Here is a 20108-nt window from a genome sequence, read left to right as displayed (position 1 = left end):
GTTGCCCCGAATCCTGGCAGACAGAAAATATTCCAGCAGCGATAAACCAGAGAGCTGTAAAAAAGAATTCTTTATCACCAGGCTGGGGTGCGGACCCAGCGTAGGCAAAGGAGCAACTGCAACCTGCCCCTCCCAGTTCCACAGTCAGCATTCAGCTTATCGGGAAGCAGCTACAGATGGTCTGTCCTTGCACTTCCCCAACACTAGCAAAACTATGTATTTCATCACCACGCTCCTAAGATGCCAACAGAGGCTCTTGTGAGATGAATGACAACCACCACGGGATCAGGCAGCGTTAGTCACTGCCCTCCTTTCATTTCAATGATCTATACCAGCCTCCGCATCTGCCCGCAACCTGGATGACCAAGCAGCCTGTACCATTTTTGCCTAAACCGAAAGAGGATTGGTATGAAAACGGGCAAGAGATCTCAAACGTAGCCCGAGCTATAAAAGCAGGAAATTAGTTTTAAGGGCCACACTGCAAAAAGTGAGCCGTGGGCCAAGGGAAGGCAGTTTGCACAGCGACAACGAGGGGCTGAAATCTGCCACAGAGCAGGACCCCTGGTGACACCAAAGCAGGGGACTGTGAGTGGGGCTGCTTTCTTCCCCAGCCTTAGGCACCTGTGCCCACCACAGCCACCAGCTGAAACCTCTGTTCTCAGCGTTCACCCTGTTCCTGTCCACATGTGGGGTTTGGAAATAACCGACCTGGAATTCAACCTCTGAGCTGTTGATGATTCATTTTAAGTGGAAAACATCTAGATAGAAGTCATGACATTTATCACAGGAATAGAAACAAACGTGGGGAGCACGCACCATAACAGCTGTCATTCAGAAAAGTTTGTCACTGGTCACATCTGAGTATTTCCTATCACTGTTGCATATTTTAGTAGTATGGTAGGCAGTTTGTTCTTCAGCCCCTGCTCGGACCGAAACTTACGAACAATGCAAGAAAGTGATTGTGCTTCCAACTATTTTTATTTACATGAAAGCATACCAGTAATCTGATATTTAAAGCTAAATCTTCAAACCCCATTCCCTGTGTAAACAACGTACTCAATTTCTGTAGTAACAACGTTCATCTGCTAGTGCTCTACGTAGTTAACTGGGAGTCAAAGGCAAATTAAATTACACTCTAGTTCTTGCTTTAAGTTGCAAATTTTTAGCGCTCTCTATTTTAGCTTTTATCTCGTGAGGCTTCTCAAAAAATCTCACGAAGGCTGGCTCATTCAGTAAGGATGCCAGAATCTGTTCAAAGGCAAAAGACCATTCGTGGCTCCTTCTCACGCTCTGCGCTGCACTGCCCTCAGTCTGCTCAGAGCCGCCTTCCTCCTGGCCTTTCTGGGGGCTTTCAGCAGACACCTCCGTTACGGCAGCCGGACTCGTGACTGGTGATGTGGGACTCTGCAGCCTCCTCCCAACTTCTTCCATTTTCAGCAGGAGACTGGTAACCACTGCTATAGCCCGGTACAACAGTTCCTCCTCAGGATCTCCGTGGAATAGATTGTACAGGGTTTTTGAGAACTGGATGAACTGTGACTAAACAGACACACAGAGGAGACCGTTCAGAGAACAGCGACACGACTCTCCTGTTTCGCTACACATTGCAGTCTCAACCCAGAGCTTGCAGCTGATGGGCACCTGCTGCAAAAACTGCTCCACTGGCACTGCAGACATGGGCCAGCCCCGATAAACCTGTGTGTCTGAAAGCCCCTCTCTTACAGCCTACAGTAAGCTTACAGTTAAAGTAGTTTAGAAAACAGTCTGATGATTAATGTGAAGGTCTGGGATTTAAGGGATCCTAAGAAACCTTCAGAAGAATACTAACAGAACTTAAAAAGAAATACAGAAATAAAAATCAGGAGCGCGATACTCTGACACAGACAGTTTTACCTGATTCATTCTTGGCAAATCCTTAATGTTTTCTTCTTTTTTAAGAAGTTCATCTTGCCATTGCTTCAGATAGGCCTGAATATCAACCTTGCCCTTCCCTATTTGACAAAAAGCAAAGTGAGCAAACAAGAACTGAGAGCTTCCACGAGGTATGACGAGCAGAACAACTGCATCCCCGGCTCATTCCTTCAGAGCGGTGGGGCCAGGAGTTTACGTTACTCCCTCCTCCACAAGACTACACTTCCAGAAGCAGCTATCATGTTAGCACCACGCTGGAGATCGTGTGAATTAGAGTACTTTGCCAGCATGCACTTTCCCAGCTCTGCTCCCACAAAAGACTCCAGGATCCTCTACCTTTTTCAGGGCTGCTCTTCAAAGCATCGCTTTCAAGACTGTCCCCAGCAGATGAAACTAGAGTTTAGAAGAGAGAAAAAGGTATTGCTTTGAGAAAGGAGGATCACTGCTTCACTTCCTTTTATCAAAAATTCTTTCCTTAAGGAGCAAGACCCTCAAAAGACCCTCCCCAAGAAGAAACCATGGGGTAAAATCTATATATCTTTAATAAAAAAAAAAAAATAGAAGCCACCACAAGGCTGGAGATGACAAAAAACAACTACCATCAGCCATACCAAGTAGATAACCTTCAGAATGCTTTATGGCCCATGTGCTGAACAACAGTGAGGGCAGTACCAATGTACTACGGGTAAGGCACTTCTGGATAGTTTCTAAAAATCAAAAAGGATCTTTCTTCCAACGGAGTAAAACCAAACAGCTTTCCAACTCCATAAATTTAAAATCCCACAGTTTTCTTTCAACTTACACGATTTAAAATACAAACAAAGAATTCTGAAAGCCAGTGCCTCAGAGTCATGTTGCCTTTGGTTGTTACGTTTCTTGGGGCAGGAAATATCATCTCCTGAATGCAAAACTGCACCACTTCAACAACTGTCTCAACAGAAAGGCTTCCTACTATGCTGAAAAATGCTGACCAAACATACTCCTCTATTTCAAGTAAACGCAGCCTTTGAATTCATTCATCAGGCATGCCCAATTCAGGACAGAACGTCACTATTCTGTGTGCAGCTGCCAATGCAATGGCCCGTTAACGATGCTCATCAAGAAGCCACATGCTGCTACAGAAAAAAAAACTGCTGTGAAAAGAGCTGGTTACCCACAAATTCTGCACTGCTTTGTATGACAGTGCAGCTATTTACAGAACGTTTTTGCAGAAGATTCTTGCTAGCAGTGACAGAACAGGTGAATTCAAACCAGATTTTGGGGGCTTTCAGAAGAAAACTCCCCATTTTTCACCACGAGATAATTAACAGAATCCTTCCAGTATTCTGTAGGCAAAACCACACACTTACCGCTGAGCTGACTGAAGTGGATCAGTTCTTCTTTTGAGAGATCAACACCTTTGGAAGGGCTTAGAGATTCTACTTCAGTAAAAGCTGCAATAAATAATTGAATAAAGTGGTTTTGGAGCTCCCAAGCATTGTCGAAGGAGGAAGAAAAAGCAAAAGCTTTAGACTCATATATCATCCCTATGAACAAAACAGGAATGGCACTTGAGTGTATTAACTACTTCCCAAAGTATACATCACCCAGCAAAAAAATACCCATCTGTATTACGGCTACGGGACTGTACTGCAGCCAGGGCTCGTGACTACAGGAAAAAACAAAAGCTTAAAAAAAAAATAAAGGCTGCAAAGAGCCTCTCACTCACCTGGAGGGATGTGCAACTTAAAAAGCAGCTTGAGTTTGTCAGTGAAGCTTCCATTATACATGGTATCTGTTTGAGACAAGAGGAAAACAGGCTATTTCAACTGAACCAAGATTTAAAATACCCTCTTAACCTACACAAACACAACCCACAGACACTGGAACTCGACACGTGTCCTATCCTACATGGAGCACAACTAGAGATGAAGCTTAAAGAAGCATCAGCTGCAGCTAAGCCTAGGGTTTGCCTACACTGAGGAAAGAATGCGACAAAATTTTAGCACACTATCCCACTGAGTATCTCTGAATACCCAGTGAAACACAAAAGCATGCTCACTAATTAGATTGCAACACATCTGTAACAAGCTAAAACTGAGGTTACAGAAGAAAGTACGGAGCACAGGATGCCTGTGACTTACTGAAATAAAACCACAGCACCAAAGAAATGTAGCATCAAAGTCTTCCCAGCATTTGCCTTTCCTATTTCTGCTCCTGAGCTTTGAAAACAAGATGAAAGTAACAAAGTAATAACCTTGAAAACTTTCAGCTCCCCAGAGAGCTGGTTATCTTGCATGATCTGTGCACGAGACGGCTGACAGTGTGAGGAAGCATTTATCACCAAAACCACAAGGTCATGCCATTTTCTAACTTTCCGATGTTTCTGATGGTAAAGCTATATTTAAATATAATCTCAAATAAGAGATTACTCTCCAGGGGATTAACATTTCAGGGAAGTTACTGATTTGTAAAGCTCTCTGTTAGCTATCTCAACACAACTGAAGACAATTTGACCCTAAATTAAGAGGCTCCTTAAACTCTTCATACAGTGCTCGGAAGGCGATAACACTCAGGACTACTTCCAAGATGGAGCTCCCTTGTGAGTGTACTATGTATGTGTGCTGCTCTCCTACCAAGAACGCAGGAGAATTGTTTGAAGTTGATAAGGCCATGGGAGTTCTCATCCATCAGTCTGAATGTCCACAATGCTATAGAGTCTCTGTTTGCACAGTGTGACCATGGGCTCAGGAGATGACAGAGAACTCTGAATTGCTGGCAATCAATTCGATACTGCTCAAGATAGGGCAGGCTGGCATCGTGGTGTTGTAGAACAGGACTATTTACATTCCAGTAGCAGGAAAGAAAGTGCTCCTTCTGCAAAGGAAAGGTTATAGATATTAGATTGCATGAAGAAACTATTTCTCTGGGTTAAAGAAGCGGGGAATCAACTATGTAATTTGTTTTTAAATGGACACGTAAAAAAATATGCTGAATTTAGCTTTCACCCCAGTTAAAACTATTTCACACTCTTCATTCAGTCCACCATTAGGATGGATGTTTGAGAAGCGATGAAGATGGCATATTACCTTGAATAATTCATAAAGCTCGTCAAGATCATTAGGACTGAATTTTACATCCTGAGACACAACACGTAGCTGAAACAAAATTAAGAAAAAATGAATTGATGAGTAGTCTCTTTTTGGAATAAGCCCATAAAATGTGAGAGACTTAATGTTATATTAAAAAAAATAGTTTGGATATTCCAGGTTTTGGCATGTTACAATTAGGAGGAAGAACAGAATTATTTCTTAAAAGCAATTAGAGAGTGATCAGAAGGAGATGACTGGGAGAAATAATTTCTCCCTAAAAAGGGAACTTAAAGCTAGTCACATCATTTGCATACATGGAGCCTACACTATGAAACCCCAGAGATACAACTTGAATGTCAGACTATTTATAATGAACCAGTATACAGCTTCCTTTATAATGGACAAATGCATATTCAGCCCTTACCTGTGAAGCTGAATCCCCATTTTTAAATGAAGAAAAAAGAAAAAAAAACACAGGATTTCAAACAAGACCAGTATCCACCTTCACAAGATGTATGTTTTGTAAACTGAAATACAACAGTTAACATCTTAGCTAAATAAAAAGCGTTTAGTATTGGTTGCTACAAGCCACATCTACTACTGATAAAAGCACTGCTTGCTAAGTAGACTACTATTACCACCAGTTACTGCAGATAAGCCACTGAAGAAAGCAGACAAACCAAGGAAGAACCTTGCTACCCCAACCTTCATTCAGGAGCCTGAAATAAAAGTGTGATGTTGGTAGCTGAAGAGCTGCTACACCAAGCACGCATTACCACACACCCACACACACCGCAGACACAAGAAACAACACTTGGTGAATGCAGTACAGTAACCAGTGACATTTGCGATGGCTTCCTAAAGTAAAAATGCAAGTAATTAATTGTGTTACTGTAGCACTATGTCTCAAAGAGAAATGCATTAACAATTTAAGAACAGCAGAAAGAAATAGAGGGCAGCCTGTTCCAATCAGTGCAACATGTCTAAGTAATGCCAGCTTTTAGAAGCTGTATGTCATTACGGCATTTGTAATGAGAGCAGAAGGTCATGCTGTGATTCAAAGACTGCAGACATCACAGCCCAAACCTCAGCTAACAGACATCCTGCAGACGAGAGGGATTTCAGGCTACACAATGACTTATTTGGCTTTGGAAATTGTAGCTGTTCTTAAGATTTTCCAAAAAGGAAGGAATTTTACCAGAGGAAAAGGTTTTCTTCTTCAAGTCACTCACCACGTTCTGCTTGGTTGTAGCTTCTAACGTCTGGATCACGTACAGCCTGTTTCTGCAGCGCATGCTCTCAACATCTTCATACCGAATCTCACCATATCTCTACGAAGAAAAATACAGTTCTATGAAATCAGCTGCTGTTAGATACATCTAAGCAGGTATTTCTGTCTTTTCTGCATCAAAGTACAAGTGTGGACACACAGGAACACCACAGAAACTGTGAGCAAAGAATCATTTAGTACCACACCAAGACTCTCCATAAATAGTCAACTTTTAAAAAAGCAAGTGTTTAAAAGAGTGATGAAGGAAGAGAAGGAACTGCCGATTAGCTTGCTGTATGGGAAGACAAAGTCTAATGTGTATGTCGTCAGGCTTGAAGTTCACTTTAGTGAACTCTAGGTGGAGGGGAAACCTATCTACAAATGGATTAATACCCTGATCTAAATCTGAGGACAGAATGAGAAGGAGAAGCTAGATCTACATCCTCCACACTACTACAAAGCGAGACACTGCAAAAATCAAAGCAGTATATTGGAAGGAAATGTTAAAAGATCCTAACTGGTCTTCCTCACCCAGCACATCCCAAAACATCCACTTCCTGAGTACAGTAAGCTAATGACGTACAATTTCCTGCAGCAGCCATTATGTCAAATGTTGCCACCATCTGCATTGTAAAGTAATCAGACTCAAGTGAGTAAACACAAGCGCTGCTTCTCCCACGCTGTTTGTCACTGAGCTGATATACTACTAGACATGCTATCAGAGTGAACGAAGCATGACAACACGCGACCTGCGATGAGGCCAGGGAACTCAGGACAGCCTAGCAAGCACATTCTAGGCAGTTAAAAAAAAACAACAAACAGACAAAATAATACAAAGCCAAATCTATCTTATAACGTATATGGTTTTCAGTGAGTCTCAGCAAAACGCACAGCCTCATCCCTACCACTCCAGGGAGCTTTCCTACACTGGCCTGAACAATGTGGCCCACACAACGTAAGCACTGCATGGGATGCAAGAACATACCCACAAGAACACATACTTCATTTGATTCTCGAATCAAATCGGTAATGTCCACTTTGGGGTGGTGACCCTTGGCATCGCTGAGGTTGGAGCCCTGCTGCACAGCTGGAGGCAAAGGACTGTCTTTGTTGGTGACACTTTCAAAAAACCTGTGTGAAGCAAACACATGAGAAATCAGCAGGAAGCAGATTATCACAACAAAATGGTAACATCAGCATCAACTGAAAAAAACACGAGCAAAAATAGCAAATGAATATCAATGAGCAAAAGTAGCAAAAAATATCAGCATGAATAGCACAAATCTGCTGTAACAGTAGTACAGATACACAAACATAGGAACCCACTACCCAGAGGAGGCTGTAGAGCCTTGGAATTTTCAAGACACAGCTAGACAGTAACACAGCTGGTGTGACCTAGTGCTAACAGTAACCCTTTCTGTAGGTGGACGTTGCACCAGAGGCTTCCCAAGCTCTGGCCGCTTGGTTTTCCCCTGGTTCTCAGTGTGCTGCACAACCAGGGAAGAGGAATGGAGCCTTGAGCTGAACTGCGACCCAGGCAATCTTAATTCCCTCAGATGCATAAGTCAAGACAGACCTGATCTGTACTATTCATCACACCTACACGACCATTTCCAGCATGTAGGTTAGTCAATTCCTCGGCCAGCGCTGAGAAACAGATGTCTATGGAGCGACAGCTTCCTTTTTTTGGAAGTGACACAAACCACTGTCATCGTTTTATAAATACCCCAGAATGCTGCAGGCTGGATTAACTGTGCAATGGAAGTGTTGCAGACAAATGAAATGGTGAAAGTCAAAGTTCAAAAGAAGTTCACAATAATCACCAAAATACTGGGTGCCAGAAGGAAGCAGCAGTTTATTTGGTTGAAGTGAAACTTAAAAATTCACTTCGCTTTTAGATTTTATATTTTAGTACATTTAAAAACAGAGTGAATGTGCTCTTACCACTGTCGCTTTTAAGTGCTTAAAATTTAAATAAGCACAGTTATGTTCTAAAATAACAACCAGGCTGCATGGCATCTTGAAATAAAAATACATTTTCCTCATTATTTCTGTAGTTCCTACCCCATCCAAACATGCAACATTTAAAAAATCTGGCTAAAGGGAAATTCTTATTATCACTGCATAACAATTACAACTCGTGACTCATAGAGCAGAATCTCAGCACAGTGTTTGCCGTTTTAATGCTCCCTGACACACAATCACAGCAGCAGCAATGACACTACTTAGGCAGCTAGTCAAGCAAAAACTGTGCAAGTAATGCATCAATTAAGAATGCACTTGATGTTGTATATTTGAATTTATTCTTTAAGTGCTAATATAAAACAACTAGCTGGTCACAATTGTGTTCAACATAATCTTTTTTCCTCTGTTATCAGCCACTACCAGCAGAGGAGCCAGCAGCCAAATCTACAAGAACTGAGCTGCAGAATAACTAAGTGAATATCTGAACTGTTTGGAACAGTCTTAGCGTTCTCTAGACTAGCTGGTTATCACAGAAAGTCACCTTTTAGTTTAAAAAAAAAAAAAAAGCAACAGTTTTTACTTTAAAACACAAGAAATAGCAGTGGTTTTAGTAGAACTTTAAAGGAGGATGGGAGTTTCAGAAAACCCAAGCACACTTCCCAGCCATCCCTTCCAGAATTTCAACCTGAGATGAGGATTTAATTACTCCGAAGCCTTTGGAAGTCCTGGCCAGATGTCCCCCTGCTGCCCCACGACACATCTATTTGCAATTACAGCAGCTGCTACGCCGCCTGTAAGAACTAGACATGCACTGATACCTGTTGAGAACAGTCACTGCTTCTGCATCGTCCTTACAAGTCAGCAACTTATCCATGTTGTAATCCAGCACTGCGAGTCCCAGCTGCAAGATTGCCTTTATTCCATCATAGAAGAAACAGTCCACCACATTGACTGCACTTTCAAAAGGCAGCACACTGATAAAAAGGGTAAGGAACCAGGAGAGAGAGACCGAGGAGAAAAAAGTCATGTCCATCATGTGGTCTGTCAACTGAGGCAGATGAACTCTGATGAGCTCCTCAAACACTGCCTGATCTACCAAGGCACCTGCAGGGAGAGGATAACAAAACCACCACCCAAATCTTAATAAAGAGAAGCGTAATTTTCTCAGAGCACTGGCCAGAAATCAAGTTCCTATCCTAATGCAATTCGTTGTAAAAGCAAACACAGACCCAGCTGCACAGCACCACTGCCTCCATTCCCTGTGCTGGAAGCTATACTCTCTACACATGGAATTCTGCATTCTGTAAGTATGCTGGCACTCCTGTGTGTGCGTGAATACTGCCAGTGATCCCCCTGTCAGCCGATGCACACTCTTTGCAATGCAAGAGAAACCTCACATGCAATTTTCCTCTAGCATATATACCTGCAAGCTTGATTACTAGACTAAGTCTGCTTCTGGAGCAACTCTATTTCTTTTATTTAGCTGGCTGAGTTCCAAGAAATAGCATGAATTGCAGCTTCAATTCCAACAGAACTGTGTAATAGTCTAAGAGAATATTTCTTGAGTAGTTATCCCTAGAATAATGACAATATTTGAAAAATCACACCCACTCCCTCTTAAGAAGGGTCTTGGGATATTCTGTGTTACTTCCCATTTTCTGCTTTACAATACTGAACCAAGCACCACAGTTTCTCTGCACTGTTTAGGCTTCAGCTCATTCCTTATGTTTGTTCTCAAGGACTGATCATTATATTCAGCCTAGATAGATTACAAGACAGACTGATGTTACCAATGATTCGACGGTTGAAATAATCAGGTAGCATCCTTTCACACACAGCAACCAGCAGCCAGAATGCTTCCTCCTCCTTAGCATACAGCAGAAGAACAGACGTCAAAATGTTCATTGCCTGTAAGATTTAAACAAGAAAGAAAACATATATAAGGAAGGAGGATGAAAACCCAAGTGTATCATCATTTGTTAAGGTTTATATTCCTGAAGGCCTTTTATACCACGTGTTTAGAGTGCTAGGATAACCTGCAGGCCTATCAGGTATAAGGATTCTGCACCTATATGATCAAATTCAGAGCATAGTATTTAAACAACAGAAAAACGTTGTTAAGTTTTAAAAGTCTAGTAGAAATGCAGGCGTAAGTGCAAGGGAGAGAGCAGTGTTTAATGACAAACTCAGTACAACACAAAAGCTCGTGTGACACGGTGGGATGAAATAAGTAATGTAGGTGAACAGAAGGAAACAGTTGCGTATTTCTGCGATTGATGTTAGGAGGTATACTATACTACCATGGTGAACTCATGTGTAGGCTCTCAAAACCACAGTACCTGACAGTATCCAATTTGAGGATTCCTGTATGCATAAGCTGTAAGAACTCTCCGGAGCGCAGAAATTCCCGTGTCACTTTGAAAAGCGGGATGCTCAGGTAAGGAGCGACGTAAATCGCGTTCAATTTCATCAGTAGCTAAAGTGCACGTTCCCAAGGACTTTTCCACCAACTCAGTGTAATAACCAGGGCTGGAGGCCATATCATTTACGGCACCTGACAATAAATATTACTGAACAGCATTAGAGGACAACGCTGAAGCATCTGTGCCATTTTCTGCAATTTGTACAAAAAATTCTGCTGACTCCTGAGATCCCTCCAGCTGCTATTGTGTAACATACCAGTACGGAAATTAATGGCATTCTTCTGAAATAAAAACAGAAAAGCGAGAGAAAACAAGGCTTGGAGGAAATCTAAGTCACTTTCCATTACCAAGTTGACTTTGACTTACTTTTTTTCCTGTTTCATTAGGGGGAAAAAAAAAAGCTTCCTTTCACCTCTGCTCTGACACAGGTCTGTTCTACAGCAGAAACTCACAAAAGAATGCTCAGAGTTCTGGCAAGAGATTCCCTGTGTGTAGGAAGGTTCACAATTCCTGCACTTCTCACTCTGTGAACCAAGCAACAGTGTCTAACAAATAGCTACCAATACTGGAGCCAAATTCTCTTCTAGGAAAACATTTTTTTTCAGTCTGGGAATACTATCCTCTCAGAAAGCTTAACTCTAAACAATTAAAAAATGGGCCCATAAACACGCCTTGCTTTTTAGCAAGTAGAGAAGCTGCTGAAACTGACTGTCCCCTTGAAGTTGACGAACAGAGCATATAGTCTTAGTTTTTAGCTGAGTTTGTTGCAGAAAATGATGACACAGCTTAGTTTGAATCAATGCTGGATGGATTTTGAAGGCTCTTCCTTCCAAAAGATTTAGATAAATTGCCACAGGAAAGAGCTTATTTTGTTTTTGTCAGACTATGGTCAGTCAGTAACTAGAACATCCATATAACACAGTCCACAACACGAATCAGTTATCCTTGCTGTGCAGTACCTGAGAAGAGTAGCCAGAGCTCTCCTCTTAAGGCCTCTGGGATCCCTCTTACAACCAAATCTCGAGTCTTCTTTGTTCGAAACATACTGACACCATGTCCTCGTTCGAAAAAAAGGATGTTCCAGGACTGTTCCTTCATTTTTTCTTTCAGCTACGAAAATCAAAAACGAAGACTGTTAACGTACACTGGAAGATTTTTTTCATGTTTCAGAGAACAGAACCCCCTTTTTGCTCTCAGTTACATTCATGTGCACTGTAAATGGCAGCACTGGTATCAGTATTGCTATCTGAAACAAACAGTGATGCAGGTCAGATCCTACTGCAGGGAACCTGCTTTAGTGGGGGGGGCTGGATTAGATGGACAGGACATAATGCAAATGTGCAGACAAATTGTGCCATCACAGTTCTGATGCATTCCAAAAAAACATATTGCCAGCATAACGGATAAGCAAAATTCAACATTTTATATAATTCCTAGAGGTACTCATTAAGATTCTTTGTCAGCTACATACATATAAATACACATATGTTTATATGATACATACATATACAAATCTCATTATAAGTTGAGTCAATTTCAAAGTATTCTTATTTTTTCTTCCTGGTACATTTTCCTGGCAAAGAGTAAATTAATAGAAGAAGGAAAAAAGATGAAATTGAGTAAAAGCAGTAGAAAAGACAACCAAGAAAAATAGGAGGAAGCTTTGGATTGCTTCTTTGTGGCTCCAGTTTTCTCTGAGCTAACCTGTGAGCTCTAACAAACAAGCACTTGGCCTTGACGATGCAATGTAATCAAGCAAGTGATTACTTCCATAGTCAAATCACACTGTTGCAGATATCTGCTTAATTATTCAGATAAATTAACATACTGCAATTTCAATGTGCCTTTGAATTGTCCTTTGCTAACAGCAATGAAAATGTATTAACTCTGGTACAGACAAGACAATATCCCACAGAAACCGAACAGCCAAAGCAAGCTGCTCTCCTTTTTTTCCTGGTTCATCACGCTCTGCTGCATTACATCAGTTGACAGATTTGGAACAGGGTGGGTACAAATGGTGCAAAGCACACAGCGATGGCATGACATCAGTGCCATTGTTTTGCCACTGTTTCTAAATCTCTCCTCAGTTTGTTTTTTTTTTTTATTTTTTTATTTTTTACACAAGCTCCAAATAGCAATGCGAGAGAATCAGTAATTGGGAAAAACTGCAGAAGAATGAAGTCCAGCTGGATTAAGAAGGGGAACTAATCGCTGAATACACACTCATATTGGTTTTACATTTAATCAAATATTTATCAAGCAGAGAGAACACTTGGCAAGCTCGCAATTACTGTCAAAACACAAGACAACAGTGTACGCATCTGAACTTCAGTAGCACCAGCCACGTAAGTACAACCTGCTGCAGAGGGAGAACCAGCAAAAATGCCCTCTTTAAACATGATTGAAGTTACAGGCATTTTACTTGCAGAGCAGGAGGCAGGAAGAGTGGCAGCAGTGAAACAGGCCCTTTGTAAGGTACAAGGCTTCTAATAAACTACTGATTGTATTCTTAAAGAGCAATTCAATTAATCTGACACAAAACAGTTGAACATCAGTGGCTGCAGCCAGGAGAGGCTCCAGTGCTCAGACAGGGTGAACGCTGACACTCTATCTTCTACACTTGTAACAGTAACATTTAATATTGTTGAAGCAATTAAAGGTGAACTGCAGAAAGGAAAAGTAGATTTTGCCACTTTTTTTTCCATTGGATGATAAAAAGCAGAATTTTAAAATCTGTGTTCCTTTTATTTCTTTTTATATATTTTTATTTTTCACTTTCTGATATTTCTAATATCGTATATTCTACAACTGAATTTCCCTAATTTTGCTGAAAGACTGATTTTAAAATGAAACCTTTCTGTCCTCTTGTATGCATTATAGAGAAGCAGAAATAGTACATCTTACTGCAAAAATAACGAAAAAAATAAAAAACATCCAGAGTGTAATTTTGATAGACAGATGCATAAAAGAATGAAGCAATTAAGAAATGAAGCCGATTTCCTGATAACATTCTCCTTGTTCCCAAAGAGTTTGCAGTGACTTTGTACCTTGACAATTCAGACAGATATGAAACATGTTCACTGTCACAAAACAAACAGCCAGCTCTCCCCTGAGGGGCTGGAAGAGCAAGAGGAATTAGCTCCATGAAGATGAGGCATATCGTTATTAAACAAGTTGAGCAGAAAATTGAATACAGCCATGAAGAAGAACCCTGTGGACTCAAAATACAGAACATGCAGATGAAAGAAGACCGGCAAAGCCTCAGAGGAAATCAGCAGCCTTGCTGGAATACATTTTGAATATACTTAAGTCTCTTCCAGTTCAATTTCACAAACTGTTGGCCACTTTATCCCTTACCATTTTAGGGTCTAGATTCTCAGCATCCTGAGGGTGGTAGACAGTCATCAGGGCTTCTGTACTGACAGTTTTGCTGTTATCCCTCGGATCCGTCTTTGACGGTACCTCATCAAAATCCTTTGGACTGTCAGAAACAGAACTACTTGCAACCTTAAGAAATTGGTAAATAGATATTAGCAATGGTAGTTGTAAACGCCAAACGATCATTCAAGAAGCCTGCTCTCATATCAGAAACCATTTTGCATCCAGACTATCCTTGTTTATGATATTACATACATTCACAGGTACCAGACTGAGTACTGAAAACGCAGACTTGCATACAACTCATATATGCACAGAGTTCCAAAATAAATGGATAAAAGCAGTCCCCATTCTGAACAGGCAGGCTTCAGGAGGCTGCTCCTGTAAAATTCATCTCTACAATCAAAGACTTCATGATGAAAGGACAAATATTCATTATGAAAACAGTAATAGGCAGAGATCTGACCATCAATCAAGATACAGAACTACACGGAAATGCTGAGAGCATTTCGAAAACAGCATTAGAACCTGGATGCTTTTAAAAATCTGATGGAAACAATGTAAGAGAACCGAAAAAATAATGCATTCAACAGTAACATCGTTGTTCATGTGCTCTCTCACACATGGGCACTGAAATATTTATTTTTCCACACCTTAAAACCAGAGCTACAGAACTTAGCATGCTAGGCCAAAATAATGCAGATATTATCTGAAAGAAGGTGACTGAAAGGGGAATGCTCTTGAGAAGCAGACCTTAACTCTCAGATCTCCCAGGGCTGTGCTGTACACTTACTAGCTGAGCATTTCTGCTGATATCAAACTGTCTTGCTTTTACTACTCATTTGTACTTTTTAACTCTTAAGAAGCACAGTCTCAACACTGAGATACACTGATATTCAGTCTGATGCACAGATTATATTCTACCAAAAGGCATTCCGATGTACACTTGTACACACTTACAACAGTCACTTTAGACACTGCTCCAGCTGGTTCTAATTTTTTCAATAGAAAATCTTCTAGGAAGAGACACAGAAGCTCTAATAAGTAATGCTTGTTAGGGTTCATAGAATCATCCTGCTCCGTCCCTGGAGGCATTCAAGGCCAGACTGGATGTGGCTCTGGACAGCCTGGTCTAGTGGTTGGCGACCCTGCACTTGGCAGGGGGGTTGAGACTCGATGATCTTTGAGGTCCTTTTCAACCCAAGCCATTCTATGATTCTATGATAGAATCACCAACGTTGGAAAAGACCTACGAGATCATCCAGTCCAACCATCCACCTACCACCAATAACCCCTCTAAACCATGTTTCTCAACACAACATCTAAATGTTTCTTGAACACCTCCAGGGACGGTGACTCCACCACCTCCCTGGGCAGCCCATTCCAGCGCCTGACCACTCTTTCAGAAAAGTAGTACTTCCTAACATCCAGCCTGAGTCTTCCTTGGCACAACTTGAGGCCATTCCCCCTCGTCCTATCACTAGCTGCATGCGAGAAGAGGCCGACCCCCAGCTCACTACAACCTCCCTTCAGGTAATTATAGAGAGCAATGAGGTCTCCCCTGAGCCTCCTCTTCTCCAGACTGAACAATCCCAGCTCCCTCAGCCGCTCCTCATAAGCCCTGTGCTCCAGACCCCTCACCAGCTTCATTGCCTTTCTCTGGACATGTCCCAGGGCCTCAATGTCTTTCTTGCAGTGAGGGGCCCAAAACTGGACACACTACTCGAGGTGCAGCCTCACCAGGGCTGAGTACAGAGGGACAATGACTTCCCTACTCCTACTGGCAACACTATTTCTGATCCAAGCCAGGATGCCATTGGCCTTCTTGGCCACCTGGGCACACTGCTGGCTCATGCTCAGCCAAGCATCGACCAACACCCCCAGGTCCGTTTCCTCCACACAACCTTCCAGCCACTCTGCCCCAAGCCTGTAGCGTTGCCTGGGGTTGTTGTGGCCAAAGTGCAGGACCCAGCACTTGGGTTGTCTAGTTGTGTTTTCTTATTTCTCCTGCATTAAATTAAGTACAGATTTCTTCACATCCAGAAGTAACCTCGTAATTATTCCAACCACTTTCTGAGTCAAATAGTCAGCTGACTGCAAAAAAGACACAACTAAACATAATTTTCTATCAGACTGATGGGCTTAAGTTTTAATGTAAAGGAGCTGAAGGCAAAAAATGGCAACATGATTAAAAAATAGAAAAAGAGACAACTTGTTATCTAGAGGTGCAGCAGACCCTTTCTGTCTGGATTCTGACTTATATATAAGTGCATGACACTGAAAACACAGATAACTGTACATTAAAATCTTAGTGAGACTAGACAATCTTATTTCTAAGAGTAGCTAATGAGAAACTAGAGTTAGCTGAAGAGTTACCTCTGTATTTGTATGCTGTGGACTTGAAGTTGCATTGCATTTGATTCTGAGCTTTGTGACAAGCTGTTCAAAATCTCTAACTTCAGTGAAACGAAAAGCTCTTTTTCCTTTGGTACTAATGTTGACTCCTCTGTTAGCTGGGTCAGCCTTATCCACACCTATCACCTAGGGAGAGAAGGCTGCATTAATTAGACAACCCATCTCAATGCATTTTATCACCTTGTTTCCAAAAGAAAAAACTATTAAAAAAACACAGGTACATGAAACAGCAGTACGAAGCACCACACAGACAGAATTAGTAATGTAAATAACGAACTGGCTATGTTACAGCTTAGTGGTCCAGAGCTGTTCTAGTACAAGGCAGCAAGTATCATGCCATAGACTTTCTTCAAAGTACCAAACATCTTCGAAAAGGTTTTCTCAGCAGTAAGTATGGAGCATACTTGAAAATCTTGCCTCCTTCTACCTGCTGGAGCTGTTACTTTTTTCCCTACCATCAAAAAAACCAGACAAGTAATGAAACAAATCAAGTTTCATGAGAAGAAATTTCCACTGAGAACATCTTTCAGTGACAGCTGTCATAATATGTGATGGCTGGAGCTGACTTTAATTGCTACCGTGAAACAGCTACACGTTAGAGCAGTTAATACACTTTAATAATGCACATATCTGTAAGATAATCATGAATATCTAGACTGGCTGTCACTGCTGATGCTTTTATGTTGTTACAGGAAAGGAATGGAAGACAGATGAAATGAAAGAACTCTGTGGTACTGTAGAACAAATAATGAGGGCCTGACAAACTAAAAGGAGATAATTTAGTCAGCTCCTTTAAAACAGTCTCTTCTTTTTGTTTACACAGCTTAAAGAAGTTGCTGTTGTTTGCAAGGCTGTTTAAAGATCCTGGTTATTTTTTAAGCTATTGCAGTACATGTCTGGATGCTGCTGAAAAATCTCTAAAAAAATCTAAAAAAATCTCTAGAACTGTAAGACTGAAATGTGGCAATGTCCCAGACCACGTAAGTCAGGACAGAGATGGAGAAAGCTTTTCTTTTCCTAGATAGGCTGTGGAATCATATCTGTAGTACCCTGCAGAACTATGAAAGCTCTGTCCTTCACAATACAATCCTTGTTCAGTTTGTTGAGACTACCAGCTGTAATGGCACTGGTATTTGTTCACTGAAAACTGTCAGTGGATTTTCCTACAGATGTTTGAACAGACAGCACTTCTCAACTACTGCAAAGAGATGAATGGCACTACAGAGCTAAGAAACACAGCAGAACAATTATCTTCAAGATCCTCTACCCTTTCCAGTCCTTTTTATCTTGCGAATCTTTCATTAACTCGACCTCAAAAATTATGCATAATTTTTATTTAAAAAAATAAATGTACTATTTGAAAAACTGGATTCTGAACCCAGCTACAGAAATGAGAGTAAATGGAAAAGGCAAAAAAGACAACAGGGGACAAGGCTGAAACATGAAAGTAGTTCTATAAACAGTATTACTATGCGCAGTATCCAAAGTAGAGGGAAATCATGACATCACGTAAACTAAGCTTATTCTAAGGAAAATCTGATCAACTGGCACTAAGCAACACAAGTGCAAATCTGGTATAACAGGCTCTGACTGTGGTCTGCTTTACCTCTCTTAATGGAATGATCACACTGCACAGGCTGCCATCCTGGCTAGCAAAGCAGATGTAGTTCTCTGAAATGCACATTTTCCCATGGGCGTTGTAATGAGTGAAAGGAACCCATAAGAAGCACTCGTGAACTTCCTTCAAAGTCTCTTCTTTGGGTAGCCTGAAGAATGCTCTGAAGTGTTGACTGTGGGCTCGGCTCTCCAGGCCTCTAGATTAAAAAGGAAACAAAACAAGAAACAGGGGAGGAAAGAGAAGAGAAAAATGAAATATTTTTTTAAATATCATTACAAATACAAAAGTTAAGATGCCTTGGGGAAAGGCTATTTAAAACAGTGAAGTATCATGCACTCTCAAATCATATGGTATCAATTGGAAGGTTCAGCATTTTGCTTGAAGAGGCAACAAAGTGCAGGACCAGACCTATACACAGCCACCCAACAAAATACTTCAGTGCTTCACTAAATAGGAATAGATTCAGACACGTTCTTACATAGCGAAGCACTTTGCTGAAGGAAGAGGAAAAGGAATATACACTAATAGCCTGGTCTGCACTGCTTTCCAACCCATCAAAACAATCCATTTAAACCTACAAGTTTTGGCTTGACAGAGGTTTAATTATCCAGAAATATAGCACATGTAAACATCTGCCATGGGATAATTTTTCACAGATAACTGCAGCCAGAAACAACATTTGTGTCACAGACTAACAACTCTTTCTAGCACTGTTACCAAACCAAAGTATCAATTACCCAGGAAATTCAACCCAAAACAGGCTTTGTTATTAGTGTACTATACAAGGAAAGAACTTGAATTCTTGACTTTTTTTTTTTTCCAAATCTGTTGCATAGTTGGCTTGAACTAGGAACAAATTAAATGGAGCTACTGGAAATCAGGTTAAGGCTGAAATGTGTTGGAAAAATGCTTTATCATATTTTCTTCTTTGCATAGGTAATATTTTCCAACACAGATTTAGTGAATTAAAATTACCCATTAGTAGTCTTGCTTTTCCTGGTTACTTTTCACAGTAACTAGCCAATCAAAACCTCACAATTTGAGTGGGAATTTGGATAGCTCCTCAAGGAGAGGGCAATACTTGCAACAACGGAAACTAGAAAATAAATCATAAATTTACTACAAGAAATAATCACACTTTCCTTGAGAAGGAAGGACTCTGAACCATCTGTTTATTTACATACACATCTCCCTGCCTAAAACATGGCCATAAACAAGGAAAATCATGTACTCATCTGTAGCTCATTGACTTTATCACCTATCTTCAGTGGCAGAAAAGCCATGCAGTTATGTACGTATGTATTTTAAATCATTTATTCTTCTCATTGAGATTCTTCGTAGACTCTGAAGCTCCATTCTTGATTTCCACTGCTAAAACATCTTGTAAAAATACGAACTACTATAACCTATAATTGAAGCTCAGTTCTGAAGGTTTGATCACTTCCCGCCTTCATACAGACTTTGATACTGCACAGTAATAAAGGGTTACAATGTCACACAAGCCTTTGATCCCAAATTTTAATGAGATAGTTATTTGAGAGAATGCCATCTTTGCCAGCATTTACTGATCTCCTTCAGACAAGGATTTTCCTCCCCTTTGTCTTAAAATGTCCTGAGCCCAGAACTGACAGATTACAAGCAGTTACCTCTTGGTGATCTGCAGGGGGTCGTGAAGGACTAGGTCATTTTCAAATGTCTCCTTATCAAAAAGTCTCCTAACAGCATAGTTTGCCAGCTGCTCCATGAGAAGGAAGGTTTCATTAATGTGCAAAAACATGGAAAAATAGTGATCTTCTCCATGGGAGCAGACATGAATGCTCTCTGTCAGAATAACATTGGAAGTCTTCTCAAGTTTTGATATTGCATCCCAGGAGATAATAAGCTTTACTGAAAATACAAATAGAAGCAGATATGAGCAACGTCTCTGCAGCTGCTAACCTTGTATTAATCGAAAAAGAAGTAGCACTAGAAAGTGTAATTAAGCAACTCTGTTAGATAATAACCCATTTGGAAACAGCTACAAAATTCACGAAGACAAAAAAAAAATAGACTCTTCA

General features: G+C 40.9%; 1 protein-coding gene across 4 annotated transcripts in view; it reads right to left on the bottom strand.

The window, feature by feature from the left end:
- The window catches only part of TBC1D8B (TBC1 domain family member 8B), a 32879-nt gene continuing 13727 nt past the window's right edge, over positions 957-20108 (bottom strand). Inside the window, exons 5-21 of one of the 4 annotated variants that reach the window (XM_021405677.1) lie at positions 19698-19938; positions 18040-18247; positions 16395-16559; positions 13998-14147; positions 11600-11750; positions 10557-10771; positions 10008-10125; positions 9036-9321; positions 7254-7383; positions 6215-6313; positions 4980-5048; positions 4527-4767; positions 3620-3685; positions 3261-3344; positions 2248-2304; positions 1894-1991; positions 957-1539 (exon numbers count right to left, since the gene is read on the bottom strand). In XM_021405677.1, coding sequence (XP_021261352.1) covers positions 1129-1539; positions 1894-1991; positions 2248-2304; positions 3261-3344; positions 3620-3685; positions 4527-4767; positions 4980-5048; positions 6215-6313; positions 7254-7383; positions 9036-9321; positions 10008-10125; positions 10557-10771; positions 11600-11750; positions 13998-14147; positions 16395-16559; positions 18040-18247; positions 19698-19938 — 2789 coding nt within the window. In that variant the 3' untranslated portion in view covers positions 957-1128. Of the gene's footprint in view, positions 1540-1893; positions 1992-2247; positions 2305-3260; positions 3345-3619; positions 3686-4526; positions 4768-4979; positions 5049-6214; positions 6314-7237; positions 7384-9033; positions 9322-10007; positions 10126-10556; positions 10772-11599; positions 11751-13997; positions 14148-16394; positions 16560-18039; positions 18248-19697; positions 19939-20108 lie in introns of those variants that run through there. The other 3 variants (XM_021405678.1, XR_002441437.1, XR_002441438.1) reach the window with 3 other exon arrangements.

Source organism: Numida meleagris, chromosome 8, assembly GCF_002078875.1.
Source record: "Numida meleagris isolate 19003 breed g44 Domestic line chromosome 8, NumMel1.0, whole genome shotgun sequence".
NCBI lineage: Eukaryota > Metazoa > Chordata > Aves > Galliformes > Numididae > Numida > Numida meleagris.
Note: the sequence above shows the minus strand (reverse complement) of the source record. Positions and strands in the feature narration are given on the sequence as shown.